A 14,804-nucleotide genomic window follows, 5' to 3' on the forward strand; every position below is an offset into this window, starting at 1 on the left:
TTAATGTCACTGATACGAATAATAGCAATGAAAAATCACTTATGTTTTCCCCTTTCTACCCTGCACCTGCTTATAAACGCTGTCAGCTCTTAAGCGCTCTGATTATTTAGAAAAGCAGCATGACATTTACTTACACTGTTTAAATTGTTTCCAGCTTGGAAAACAGGGGCTTTATCTTCTTTGCAGAAAAGATCTCCTCCTGTGGAACTGAGCTAAGCCTTAGCTCACTGGTCATTTTGAGCACATGCGTTTTTCAGAGGCACCATTAGCTTTCCTGAATAAGATCTTAATAAATTGAAAATCTCGCCCCAACCTGAACGCTTGCCAGGGACATTTTCCCCTCTTTTCAAACAATGCTTTAAGAATGTCTGCTGGTTCAGCTGCAGTAATGAATCTTCACTGACTCTCCTTCATTCTTTTCTTTCTTTAGTTCGGTCCTATTTTTCCTCAATCCAAAACAGTGCAAAAAAGGCAGACAAAAAGACTAGTCTTAGAAGGACGTATTAAAGCAAATCTTATGTAAATTTATACTGGCGTAGATCCAATTAATTGCAGCTTCAAATAGGAGACAAAAATAAAAATGTTTCTTGCTCTTCTCCTGGTAATGGGTGAACTTCTGCATTGTGCTTGTCACCAACCAGGCCAGGAAAAGCTTTATTTCCCAGTGTTTTGCAGCTTCTGTTCCCAGTCAATCCAGTGCTGATATGCCTGACTTTGTGAGACATCCCAGTGCCTCAGAAGGATCGATTCCATCCATTTAGGAGTGGTTTTGGGTGGTGGTGGGTGTTTCCTGAGTTCTCTTTTGCTTGTGATTGCTGGATGATGCTTTTAATAATGGCTTTCTGATCCTCATCTTGCTCATTTAATCTTCGCTGCTGGCCTGCCCTCTCCACACCTGGCTTTCTTCTAGTAACCCTACTCTGAAATGTTCCATAGGCAGAGATAAATGTTTAGTTAAAAAGCAATTTTTAAATGCTTCTCAGTTTCATAGTAGCTGTTGCTGAAGTGGCTAGCCTAGTGTGTAATTTTACAGCTCTTGATAGGAAAACATGTATAATTCTTAGATCTCTTCCATAAAAGCATCCAGCCTTCATTCAAAGGCATTAGGTTATACTGTCTCTTCCACTTCCTTTGGCACTCTGTTCCAGTTGTCTGTCAGCTTTACTGTTAAAATATTTTGGCTAATTTCTAATGTGAATTCCTCTGGCTTCTGCTGGAGAAAGCTTGCATGAAGTGCTTTTTGTTCACTGGTGTTTCTCCCTGTGCATTTATCCACTGCTACCTCCAAACACCCTTCAGTCCTCAGTCTCTTACTTGTTACCAAAAGGAACTCCTAAGCCTCTTGCTGTTGGATGTTTTCCTCATCCGCTTAATAATTCTGTGACTCTTCTCTGTAACTTTTCCGGTTGTTCCATGTTCTTTGCTGAGTTTAAGTAACAAATCTGTACTCTAGACTGTGTTGGCCTCCTTGTAGCTCACCTGCTTTTAGCTTCTACAGTTAGAGTTGGGTAGTTTTGCCAGGGCAATCCTGACTGTCATGGTGAGTTGTTTTCCACTGTGCTTCCTTGATGTTTTTCTAGTCACTTTTAAACAGACTGCCATTTTCTACTCTATGGGAAACTTCCATTCCTTGTTCTTAAATGTGTTAACTAATGAAAAAAAAAAAAAAAAAAAAAAAAGGGAGAGAGACATGAAATACCAAGCTGGAGAGGCAAAGTTATCTCACTGCAGTGGATTTTTGAAGTAGAAAATTGATTTAAAAAAATCTCTTGACGTGCATCTATATTCTCAGAGGCTGAGATCTATTGACTTATGTTAAAAACAAACAAAAATAAATAACTGAAGAACTTTTTTTYCACCTGCCCAGGAGTGCTAGAAGTTATCAGTAGTAACCTGCGCTGTGGTCTGCAATGCACACTGCAGAAGCAGCCACCTCCCTTCGGGAGGATYTGCGAATTCAGTAGGTTTGCATACATGCGTAGATGTGTGCTCAAAAAGGGCACATTGCAGGATCAGGATGAGAGCTAACATTTCCCTTTCTGATATTCCAATTCCTTTTCAATGCCAGTATTTAAGAACTGTGGGAACCATTAAGTCATTAAAGATACTGCTTTTTGTTGCATCTTTCATAAGATTTTGGTGGCTATTTCTGAATTTAGGTTTGTATGCTAATATTTCTGGGAAAAGTATCTGAAATGTTAATCMGAAGCAAACTTTAAAGAATGTGCGCACTCTGAAACGGTGAAGATGCATACACTGATACATTTAGTGAAATTGCAGATGTTATCAGTAGGTCAAAGGAGTACAGTGTTAGACTGAAGAAGCTTTGAACAGCCAGAACAACTTGCAGAAGCACGAAAAGCTGATTCAGAATAGCTGAAGGTTGTTCGCTCTGCTTTATCATAAACACCAGTTGTCATCTATGTGTTTAGCCTAAATAAAATCAAGCAAGAAGAAGCTTCATGTTTGCCGAAAGGCCCTTCTTGAACTCTTAGTAATCTTCTGATGAATTAACTAAATGTAACAGTCTTTGGGCAACTGCTCAAGATCCTTGGGGTGTGCTCCAAATGGCACAGATTTCAGAGAAGCAGCAAGAGCGCTGGCAGGAGCGCACACCGCAGGGATAGAAGCAGCAAGAATTGCATTACTGCTGTCCTGGGTGCACACAGGCAGCTTTCCTCTCTGCAGCATCAAATTGCAAGGGGGGGGTGGAGGTTGCCTCTTCAGAGCATGGGTTTGCAGAGCGCTGTTAGGTGGAGTTGGCAGCTTGGCTGTTCATCCTGACCTGGGGTAAATTAGCATTACAGGGGAATGTGCTAAAATCTAAAGACGTGCTTTTGTCAGTGGTCAGTAAGTGTCTGCTGCTTGTRTAAGTGCTAGCTGATTAGGTCAGGGTAAAGGCATAGGAGTGAGAAGCATTGAAAGACCACCCAAATAGAGAAACAGGGTTTTTCATGTTTTACTGAAGTTGTGTGTTCTTCACTTTCTGCAGTAGCCACTGGGGAATGATCTTTCTAAAGATTTTCTGTGATGTGGCAAGGAGATGCAAAGAGCCAAAGAATTAACTTATTTTAATCTTATGTTTTTCTTAGCGCTTGTATTTTCGTTAATTTTTTCTAAGCAAGGATGAATTCATGTCCAGCGTTAGGATGGGAGGACTCATCCTTTCTCTACTGTTGGGCTATCAACTGACTGCAGCTCTCTTCTTCATTTCAGCTGCAGTTTAGTGTCTGCAGGGATGGGAAGAGTTTGTCTTCATTTCTGTGCCATTAGTTCCCCCTATCTTTGTGTATGTGTCTGAGGGAAGGGGGCTCCACTTTCCTTTCAGCATAATTTTCTGAGGAAGTAAAACCCCAGCTGCTCTGAATATCTTCCCAGTTTCCCCCCATCCCTGATTCCTAAAGAACTTCTGAACCCTTTGGCCAATTTCAAACCAAATTTGGAAGGGAGGTGGCAGACTCGGAGACAGCTACGCTGCTGCAGGTGCCTCTGTGGAAGGGAAAGCCGAGTAAAACAGAACTGATGGACCTGCTGCGGGGTCCCGGCCAGTACCCGACCACTCACCCTGTGCCCTGCTCAGACGCTGCAGTATGGGGCCTGCTGGGCGCAGGAGAGACACGGAGGGTGGGTTCTGGGGAGGAGAGCAAGATGTTTTGGAAGCGAATGGGGCTTTGTTAGGTCTACCRCTCCTGAAGGTGCTTGCCTTTAACAGGAGTCCCTCGCATCAACATAAGAGTATTTCTGGTTTTATGTTATTCATTAGTAGAGTTAATGTGCAGAGTTCTTGGGTTTTTTGAAAAAAGTGTTTTCTGGTAAACACTCCATGTTTAAATAACTGTGGTACTGATTTTTTACATTTTTTTTAAAGAGGCATAGTGGCCAACACTAACTAATAAAAATCAGTCCATTATAGGGATGGACACTGTARCATGCAGCAGTGCTTGTATGTTTGGACCATGTGCTTCAGCTCTGACCTAGATATGGAATTATTGGTAGCAATAAATCCCATGCTGTATGATGGCAGTGATAGGCAAAGAGAGAGTCAGTTAGGCTAAGCCAAAACTCTACATAATTGCTGAATATTGTTCAGTTTTTCTGTTATTCATCAGTTTTGTGCTTTTTCCAATGCGGAAGCAGCTCTAAAAATTATGGTTCAACACAGCACTTTGACATTGCAGGATTCCCTGGTTTTGGTCTCCGTAAAATGTGCCTGTAGCCAGCAAACAGAGAGGAGAGGTAAATCTTGAAGCATTAACTTGGCTATATTTCATGTGAATGAGTTGCATGTTTGAAAGCAGGAGCACTCACTGCACTGAAAACTCAAGGTTTGAAAGTGTGATATGTTAGCAACTTGCCACTGTTGGAGTAGGTTTTTTTTTTTTTCTTTGGGGGTTGTAGTAGATGTTTGCCATTTTTTTAAACTAGATTATCTTGATTTGCCATGAGTGTTAACTGAGTGTTAATGCTTCAAGAATTTATGCATACATCTCTGACCTCTCCATTTGGAATTAGGATTTCACTTTTAAATTTCTTTATAGACCTGTAAGAAGTCTGTAAAACCATAGTGATTTTGTGATGCTGTTTTCTATCACTTAAACCAAGGCATGGAATATTTGTCACTACACCCAAATTATTAATAACTTGAGGATTCTCCTTTCTCCCTCTCTCTGGAACAAGTAATACCACATAGAATGTAAATGGTAGAATATGCCTATTATGTTTTTTTGGCCATGCTCCACTAGCTTTTGGAAGTAAAGTGTGCTGGGCAAATGCATAGAACTAGCATGACAAGATGCTAGATGTCCATGCCCCTTTGAATGCAAACTAGGGTATGCTTTATATGAACTGCAATAATTCAGTCAATTTGCATTGATCTGTACAGCTCAGTTGTAGGAGGAACTGAGCTCTTTGAGTGCTTTCCTGAATCAATGTCTTGAGACACTGATTGCAGTTTAATGTTATCTACCAAAGCAGTTACCTGTTGTGATTTTTTTCTCCTTGAAAAAATAAACATACCCAGCTAGGAAATGTCATTAAAAAAATCATTGCCCTTTAGGTTAGCCCTTAAAAGGAGCAAAATGTCAGCTAAACTAGTGCACACAGCCTTAACACTGTGTCTTTATGTGTGTTCATTACAATCTATACTTTTCTCTAACACATCATGAAACACTTTCTACCATCATGGGAGGTCTGCCTTGTAAAATACACATTTCATGAATGGCCACATGGTGCTATAATCCCTCCTACATCTTTTTTTCCTTTTTTATGCTTAATTTTTTTTAATGATAGTAACTGTGACTTGATGGAAGGCTAAGTGCAATTTGACCTTTTTATGGTATGAAGGGGTTGGGTTTCTTTTGGGGTTGCTGTGTAGTGAGTTTTGCCACAGTCTAAGATTATCTGATTTAAAATCATTGCCCCTAGCTTCACCAAATATATTCTTTACATAATAGATTTTTTTAGCCTTGATTTAGCTGGTAATAATATTCTCAAATTGGAAATTATTGCCTGAAATTTAGTTATTGTGGGATCAGTGGGATCAGGCACAACACCTGAATTATCCCTTTTTTTTATTGTTTGTGTTTCTGTTTCTCACATTTGCACTGTTCATGACCTGTTTGGGTGTAACTTAACTCGGGAAAGATGTTGAATGCTTAGAGAGAATCCAAAAAAGTAATGAGAATGGGTAATGAGGGAAAAAAAATGGGGAGTGGGGGGGGGGGAAGAGTGAAAGGGCAAAGACAGAAAAAAAAGAGAGAAAACTAGGAGAGAGGGGACTGTGACAATGATTTTAAATTTTATATARAAAGGGTTCTGCAAAAATAGAGGGAATAGACTGTCCTTTATAAGTAGTGGCATCAGAACTGGTGGTCTTAAGTTGCATCAACAGAGTTTGAGGATAGACATTAAGGAAAGCTGTTAACATGTGGATAGCTAAGCACCAAAATAGATGACACCTGAGGACTGGGGAGTTGGTAATGACAACCGCGTAGTTAATCCTGCTTTGTGGCAAAAAGAAGGATCATGGCAGTTCTGACACCTTTCTAGCTTTCTTCCCCTTGCATAATGCARGCTATTGACCACTTAGGTTTGACCTACCGTGTATCCTTTGGGAGAGGGAAAATGTTGTGATTCAAAGTTACCAGTAACGACAAATCTGCTGTCCTTAGTAAATTGTTCCAACACTGAATTATGCTCTCTGATTGTAAGTTGTGAGGGGTTTTTTGTCTTAGTTTTTCTAAGAAATGCAATTTACTCCTTTTCATTGAATCTCGGAACTCATTTGCCCACTATGTAAAGACCTCTTTTATCAAATTTCTTTTTCATATATTAGCTCTTATGTACTGTGGTCAAGCCACTTCTCAACCTTCTGTGTGTGTTTTTTTTTCCTTTTTGTTTTCTTTCCAAGTTAAAGATTTTGAGCTTCTTGGCATTTTTCCTAGTGTTTTCATCATTCTTATGGCTCTGCTCTGAACTTTGGTTTGTTCTCATGCTTTATAAAATGGACTCTGAACTCTGTTAGTGGTCACATCGGGGCTGTGCTCGGTCTTTGTACCTCTCTCCACTCTTGCATCTCAGAAAAAGGGAAATGAGGATCATTCTGGCTTGTAAGGTCTCACGTGCTGCTGATAATCCGTTCAGGCATGTGAGTCTAGCAGAATTGCTGCTTGCCTATGAGTGTCACCTAAAGCTAGATGCTTGGGGGGTTTTTGGCTGTACTAAAGTGTATGTTTGTTTGAGTGTGTCTTGCTTGCCAAGTGATTCAAGTGGCTCTATGTCAGCAAATCACTGCCTTTATTATTGTCCACTTTCAGAACTTTGCTATCTGAAAATTTTAGTAATTTTCCACTTTTCTTCTGAGTCACAGATTAGCATTTTAGTGTAGAACCAGATATTCAAACATTATAATGTTCATAGGGACACATCTACTTGGTGGTGATTCCTTACATGAAATTACATTTCATGGACCTGTCAGCCATGTTCTAAGTTTAAGTTACATTGATTTTTGTGGTTTGTGTATTGTATACACAGTGTGTACTACTAGGTTACAGGATGTGCTGAAAGGTGATTTTTCTTTTTTTCTTCTTCTTTTTTTACTATGCTCAAGGTATCAGTTTCCATATAGATACTCCCAGCACTGAGAAGCTCTCCGTGACACTGCCATTGCCACAATCAGCTGAAATCCCCCTTAACACTCTTAGTAAATGTATTTGTGCAAGGAGTTGAAAATGTGATACYTAGTGCACTGTAACTTTTGACCCTTGCCTACATCCTCTGTGTRATGACCTTTCTAGGAAGTCAAGCCCAAAGATTTTATATGACGTAACCAATTTTTAAAATATGTATTTTCTACACACCGTATTGATTGATTTAATACTTTTGCAATAGTCTTATATCCACTGTTCTCTTATTTGGTGGGAATTGCTGCTGAGGTGACAGGACTGTGATTACCCTTTCTGTTCCTGTGTATAATGTACAATGTTTATTTTTGATGGAACATCTCTAAGTTGTGATGAAATCTCAGTCAGTGGTTCAGAGGGGATCTGAGCCACACCTTATAAACTCTYGAATGCAAGGGATCTGAAATTAAGTGATTTTAAATCACCTGACTTTTGTAGCAGTTAGCATTTTGAGGAGAGTTAGTGTTTGGTCCCTTACTTGTATCCAGCTGTTAAGTTGCATGACACAAATTTAAACACAGTAAATATTTCATTCTTGAGTATTTACTTCACTTGAGTTAAAGATGCTATGCAGTCACAAGTAGAAGTTATATAAYAGTTGATGTTGTGTTATATACATGTGTGAGTGTGTGCACATGTATATATTTATATATATACACATACACATTTATATGTATATATTATAAACTACTTTGATATCCGTAGCGTAATAAAAAGCAGAGGGGAAAAAAAACTTAGTGTGTTTAGCACATGTACATTTGTACATACAAATGTAAAAGGCTGAAGATACACAACATAAATTTATTCTGGGAAATTTAGAGCATTTTGGAATACAAGACTTGTATGGATGCAATCTGCTAACAGTTCACTAGACTGAGGCAGTTTACTAAACAATTCTCAGAGGACTTGGTATTTWTAACAGTGACATTTCTCAAGTAGTCCCTTCAGAAGCTGAATTTTCTGGTAGTGAAATCACAGCTCCAGAAAGGGTAATTAAAGAGTGGAGCGTTGCCTGTTTGCACTGTTTGCTTGTTATCCTCGCACTACTAGGGTTTTGGATTCTCTCACCACCGCCTTTAAGGCCAGCCCAGCAAAGAATGTAGTTTTGAAACTAAAAATTTGATCTTGGCTCACTTTTTTCTACTAATTTCAAGGAAAGAAAAGCTTTAAAATGTGACCAYAGCCTAAGTTAAAGCACAAAAGCTAGAAGAGATGCACTACACATAAAAGCAAGAAGACAAACTCCTTGATTTTGGAGGCTGGCAATAACATGTAGTGCCACACAAGCAATACCTCAGCTTGCTCCCCCATGAATCTCTGCAGGAAACATGGCTGCTCCTCCGTACAGAGGGTCGTCAGAGTAAACCAAGAGCTGCTTTGCTCTGCTGCCTTATGCACAGAACAAGTTTGCTTTACCAGAAGTGCATGTTGATGCAAGAAGTTATTCTATCTTTTCATTTTTAATTCTGYAAGTAAGATACCTTTTTCAGAGGATTGGTTTTGATAGATCTGCATCTACTGAAGACCTAGAAGATTGAAAGTTGTGCATTAGTGCTTTTGCTGTGCTGCGGACCAGGCCACGGAGCTGTGACACAATTCACGTGTAACGCTTCCTGGGCACCTGTGCTCTCAGCGTGCGAGTCTCAGCTGTACGAAGCTGGAAGAGGAAATTGTGCTTCCTTTCCAAGGAGGACGCAACATGCCTGTCCATACTTGTATGGTGTGATGACAGCTCCTATTTGCTTCCATTACATTTAACTTCTAGCAATCAACTCATTTAAGGGAGGACATTTTGCATTAAAAGAGTAAGAGGCAGCCAAAGTTCTTATACCCGTAAGTTCTTCTTACTCCCGTAAGCTGGGAATCTTGTTTTCCTCTAGGAATGTGGTTTGCCAGTTGGGATAAGGAAGCCTGCTTCTGCTTGTGCAGAGAGTTTTGTGATGAGCAGAAATTCAGCAGCTTCCTGAACTGAAGTGACAAGACTACATTTATATTTAATGTTTCTTTAAAAAAAGTGAAGTTAAAAATAGCAGAAGCTGAGCTATCGTTCATTTTGCAGCCAAGCAAATTACTTTGAATTTTTTTAATACTTTTTTAAAAACTCTTATCTTAGGAGGTTTGCAAACTTCTGAAGAAAGTTTTTGTTCATGTAAAGAACAAATCTGAATTCTTCAGARAGATTTTTCTAAGGCAGATTTGCAACATCTGGCATATTTGAGGGCTTTTTTTTCTTTCCTTTTTATTAAAAACAGGTAAGGAAGTATATTATAGATGCATCTAAGTATATTTTATTGATACCTGCAAATGTTAGTTATTTTGATGAGGATTCCCAAAGTATATCCATGACTACAGAACAAAAAGTTAAAACTAATATGATGTAATTCTATTTACTAAACAAATCAGGAGAAGTTAAATASAGAAGTAGAGCTGCAGAGGATCAGCATATCCACTGATACATTTGCATGGCTCTATCGGAGTCCACAGAGGTTCTGTCCTGACTTGCTCTACCAAATTGCAGCTATGTGCTACTGGGCCTGAGAGTGATCAGGTGCTTTGTTCATGTAGGACCCCAATCTTAATCCCACTCAGGAAAGCTAAGGCTTGTGCTCATACCTAGAACGTGATTAGGGGGTTCTTTTGCATCCCTTGCAGTAGGCAGTTCAGTTTAAATAAGATAGCATGATGTATAATGAGAGCACTGTATATTATTATTAGCATTTTCAGATGGGTGATATTAATTTGAAAAGTTTCACTCTGGAGATCTAAAGCATATTTCGTTTGATGTGACTGATAGCGATCTAAAAATACGTTGAACATACTTAAGTACAAATACCCCATCGATTTTCTTTTTTTTTTTCTCCCCTCTCTCTGAACAGCATAATGTCATTGATTTTTAAGCCTTAGGATTTTTTATGCCATGCAACAGCTGCTTAACTTCCTTCCATAACAGAGCCTCAGTACTGTCCATAGAAACAAATGGTTGAAATTTGAAGTATTTTGAACTATGTTAGAAAATATATACAGATTTGAATAAGAGCCAGAACAGACTAAATTTTTTTTTGTAATAAATAAATAAAAAATAAATAAAATTATCTGCTTGTTGCCTGAGGGAGAAACTGCCACTGGGTATTTGCCAGGCAGGTTAAAGTACCCAGGAAATCAGAAGTTCTGTCTGTCCTGTGTTTTGGGAGGCTACAGTCACCACTTCAGCAATCAGAAATCCTTCTGTACTYCTTTGTGAAAGCGTGTCCTCTCGTCTCAGGTGTCCTCTCAGGACGAGCTCGCCTACACCTCTTCTCCCAGAGCTGCTGGTACTAGATTTACTGTTCACGCATTCAGGGACATGACCTTACCACTAAAAGGACAGGCCTTGATATTTTCATTGGTTGATTTTGAAACCTGAACCCTCCTTTTACCTTAGAAAAGACAATAAATACAGGCATCTAGACAAAGAATAGTTGCCTGCACTTCCCCCGCTCCCCCCTCTGTTGAGGAACATTCAGGCTTGGCATCCTCTAAAAAACCCAGGTTATCTCTGCTTATGCCTCCTGCTTCTCTGAGGCTTGGAGTCCCTCCCTCTCTAGGAAGTCTGGGAATCTGTCTGTCTGTGTCTCTTGTTGTCAAAAGCAGCTTGCTGCTGCTGTTGTTCCTTTTTGCTGTCTTCATTGCTTCTACTTTTCTTTACTAGTTTCCAGTATCTTCTGCCTTTAAATTACTGATGATCTGTACCAAACAAGGAAAATATGTCCTGTAATTTAGGTGCAACCTATTATTGCCAACAGTCTCACTAGAGAAATWAATTGTCATGGCTAGGAAACATGATATTGACCAAAGTTTTGCTATTTAAATGGATATCATCAAAGCTTAAAGGCCTTAATGCCCTGTGGTACATTTGTAGGAATGTCCTTTTTAATGCAAGTCTTATTTCAATAATAGAGGCAAAAAGAGTAGCAAAGATAGCATGGATTCTTCTCTGAGCTTATCACTTGCATGCAGACATATTCCTGAATTGGGCTGTGTACTAATCGGGAAGCAAGGAGCATCTGCCTTCTTAATTGGGTTGTTTTAAAGTTTTTGCCATCTGTGCRTTTTCAAATTATGGCAGCGATCCTGCAAGACTGAGAGGTCAATGAGATTATTCGTATACATAAAGTTATTCATATACACAAATCTTTACAGACTGTACTTACTGGTCTGGAGAATTATGTGGAATAAAAATCAAGTTGAAACTGCATGGGATTTTTCCCCTGGCTTTTACATTCATATTTTTAAATAATTTTGCTGATTCTTTAATATTTATAAAGAGTACTGATTTTTTATTTTACATCTTCAATTATTCATCTGACTCAGAAGATTAAGAAAAACTGAAAGGGTTTTTTAATCTAAATGACATAGAATCATAGAATGGTAGGGTTGAAAGGGACTTCTGGAGATCATCTAGTCCAGCCCTCAGCGTAGCCCATACGGGGTCTTCAATTTTCTCTCTTCTAAGCTAATATTTTGAAATTTAAAAGAAAAAATGCAAACTGTGATTAAGAGAATCATTTGAACAGTATTTAATACTTAAATAAGACTACGTCCTCAAGCTCCCAAAATAAAGCATGAGCTAATACTTAAGTAAGGGTTGTTCTAAATTGGGGAAACATAAGGGAGAAAAATAATTCGTATTCTTAGTTCAGGCAAATTTCAAGTTCAGTTTATCCTAGGAACAGCTCAGTTCAAATAGCTTTTACTTTTCTCTTTGTCTAACAGCATTTCTAGTCTATAAGTCTGCTGTGGTGTGCAAATGTTCATTCTTCAGTTTTGACCAAAGAAGAACATAGCAGCTTCCCATTTTTTTTCCACTGAGTTGGCAATTAGGCCTGTTCTCATTATGGTGTTTATTCAAGTGAGATATACAGCCAGTATTTCAACATTGTAAAAATAAGATATAACCACAGACTTATCTTCTCAAAGTCCATTTTCCTCCCTTCCTTCTTTTGTATCACAGTCATTAAACTGAAAATGTTTGTCATAATTCTCAAGAGAAAGCAAGCAAGACGGTAAGCTTGAGCTAAAGAGGTTGCTCTGGTTTATCGTCTCATCTCTGAATTGCAGGCACTTCTGTGCAAATCCTGGTCACAGCCGTTTTTACCCCTTCCTTTTCCTTGGACAAGTTTTTTGCTTGAAATTGATACCTAATTTCTTTCTGGAAGCAGGAGTTTTCACTTTTTGTTGTTGGTGGTGGTGGGGTTTGTTTGTTTGTTTGTTTGTTTGTTTTTAAGTATCTTAAAATGCTGTATAAGGATAAGGTGTTACAAAACCACTAAATAACCTCAAACCCAGCAGGTGGTGCAGGTTTGAGGATGAGGAGAAGATGATCTGCATGTGTTACAGTGATTAAAAATACAGAAATGGTCTGCTTATCTGTCAGTTTATCCAAATGAAACCTTTTGAAATAACCTATAATGTTGTGAAATCCATTATGTATTACTACACTTACTGTACAGGTGAAGGTGATTCCAGGGCTGTCTTACAGCAGTTATTTTTAGGCAATTCATGCTCTGACATGATTTTCCAGAGAGGAAGTGAGTTTTTAGAAAAAGAAATGTTCACCCTTATGTTCAGCTGCAGAAGGGTCTTCCTCTGAAAACTGCAAGGAGAAAACCTGAAACCTATAATCACAGACAAGGTRGAAAAAAATGGTCTTAAGCTATAATGTCTATATTATACACATAGCTTAACGCAGTATTGTATTTTCCTTTAATTCTGAAGAGATCTTGCATGCTTTTACAAGGTTTTAGTGACTAGTCATAAGCTTCTCAGTTTTACTTATAGCCTTATAAAAGCTCTTGTGTGGAGAGTAGCTTGAAAACATTCAGCTGAAAGATATGTGTATCTGTCTGAAGCCTTCTGATGAGATTCACCCGTTTTTCTTTCCACCAGATTCGGAGGAGACCAGCCGGTGTATATCAATATTATTAGAGATCCTGTCAATCGATTTTTATCCAATTATTTTTTTCGACGTTTTGGAGACTGGAGAGGAGAGCAGAATCATATGATCCGTACCCCAAGCATGAGGCAGGAAGAAAGATATCTGGTATGTTTAAACAAAGAGCTTTTAGTGGAACATTTCTGGTTTCCCAGTATAGTTAGGTAATGCTGATGTTCAGAACTGGCAGCTTGGAGACTCTGAGAATGAGACATCTTCAGTCCCACCTTTTTCACTTGTCTTCACACTGCCTCATCCTGAGTTTGGTCAGTTTTAATATGGAGTCTGTTGTGTATGAATTTAATTATACAGTTTTATCTCATGAAAGCTGGCAGCAAGTTTCAAATGCCATTGAATTAGAACCCTGCCATTGAGTTCAATGGGCTTTGGATCTGGACTGTGTGGTAGCTGGCATAACAACTCTGATGGTATTTAGCACTGTGAGTATTCAGACAGATTTTTGGATTGAAATGGAGGCACTAACTATGCAGGCTCAGTAGAGGAAATTGGGAAATTGAGCAATTAAGTGAGCCCAAGCCTTTAATGGTTTGTTGGTAAGTAGTACAAAGTGTTCTTCACATCAGCTGTATCTCAGTTCTTGGTTTTATTTTGTTGTCTTTTTTGGATTAAAAAGGTAACAGTAATTGTGGTTGAGCTGCTATTCTTACAGCAGTTTTAATTCTGTGCAACAGCTGAACTGTCCTAATGCCTGTAAGCCTCTGTCACAGGCCAGGATCCCACGGCGGTAAGTACTGTACAAGTGCTGAATGAGAAACATGGAACCTGGGGTGGCCGTCGCTTTGTATGATGTCTGATAGCTCTGCCGTTTGCATGTGCGCCACCACCTAGTGTACACGCTCTACCCAAAAGAAGATGATGGAATTAAATCTTATGCTAGCTGTAACAGAAGTCCAGTTTGGTTGGATTCTCCCTTCAACCACAGTTGACCCTGCAGGATGTTCTGTTACGAGGTGCTGCAGGCCCACACTTAATGCCAAGGAAGGCTGGCTGCTTTTGTTGGTGTTTTTTTTTTTTTGTTTATTTGTTTGTTTTTTTAACATATGACAGGGCTGTGGTGTTTTCTTTTGGACTTTAATACTCTTATCTGCCTACAGGGCTTTGCATGATAAGTCTATAAATTATAAATCATTAAGAGGAGTACTCTTTTTTTTTCAGCACATAACTACATATAGCTTTAAACTTTCAACACATCTGCTATATAATTATAAATTCACTTCAGAAATGTTGCAAGGTGTTTCTTATTTGCTACGTAGCTAGAGTTACCAAGAGGTCTCTGAGCCAGCTGAGRTTTCAGCTCGTGACGTGTACGGTTGGAAGGCAGCCTCAACAGTCCTGCGTTCTGCGTGCTGTGTACGTGGGCTTTTGTTCCCTGGTCTGTGAATGGGACAGATGGCGTGCAGAAGTGTGTATGGGGTGGGTCTCTTACTGTATTATTACTGTGCTAGAGCTGCCACATTTTCCTTTTAAGAAAGTTAAAGATAAGCAGTGCAATCTGTACTTCACCCTGAGTGTCCCTCCTTTTTATTTGAAGTGGAATGTACAGTCATTGGCACCTCTCAAGATTGATTTACTTTGTAAAAGTTGGTATTAATTCATTAGCAGCTGTGCAGTTCATTCCATTCTGAAGACAT

At 39.0% G+C, this 14,804-nt stretch overlaps 1 protein-coding gene across 1 annotated transcript in view; it reads left to right on the forward strand.

Annotated features, from left to right (window-relative positions):
• Positions 1–14,804, forward strand: part of UST (uronyl 2-sulfotransferase) — a 175,305-nt gene that overhangs the window by 98,316 nt on the left and 62,185 nt on the right. The window contains exon 5 of the mRNA XM_085310630.1: positions 13,107–13,260. Coding sequence (XP_085166756.1) covers positions 13,107–13,260 — 154 coding nt within the window. The remainder of the gene's footprint in view (positions 1–13,106; positions 13,261–14,804) is intronic.

This window comes from Rhea americana, unplaced genomic scaffold, assembly GCF_003343005.1.
Source record: "Rhea americana isolate MKP2758 unplaced genomic scaffold, rheAme1 scaffold_108, whole genome shotgun sequence".
In the NCBI taxonomy this organism is placed as follows: domain Eukaryota; kingdom Metazoa; phylum Chordata; class Aves; order Rheiformes; family Rheidae; genus Rhea; species Rhea americana.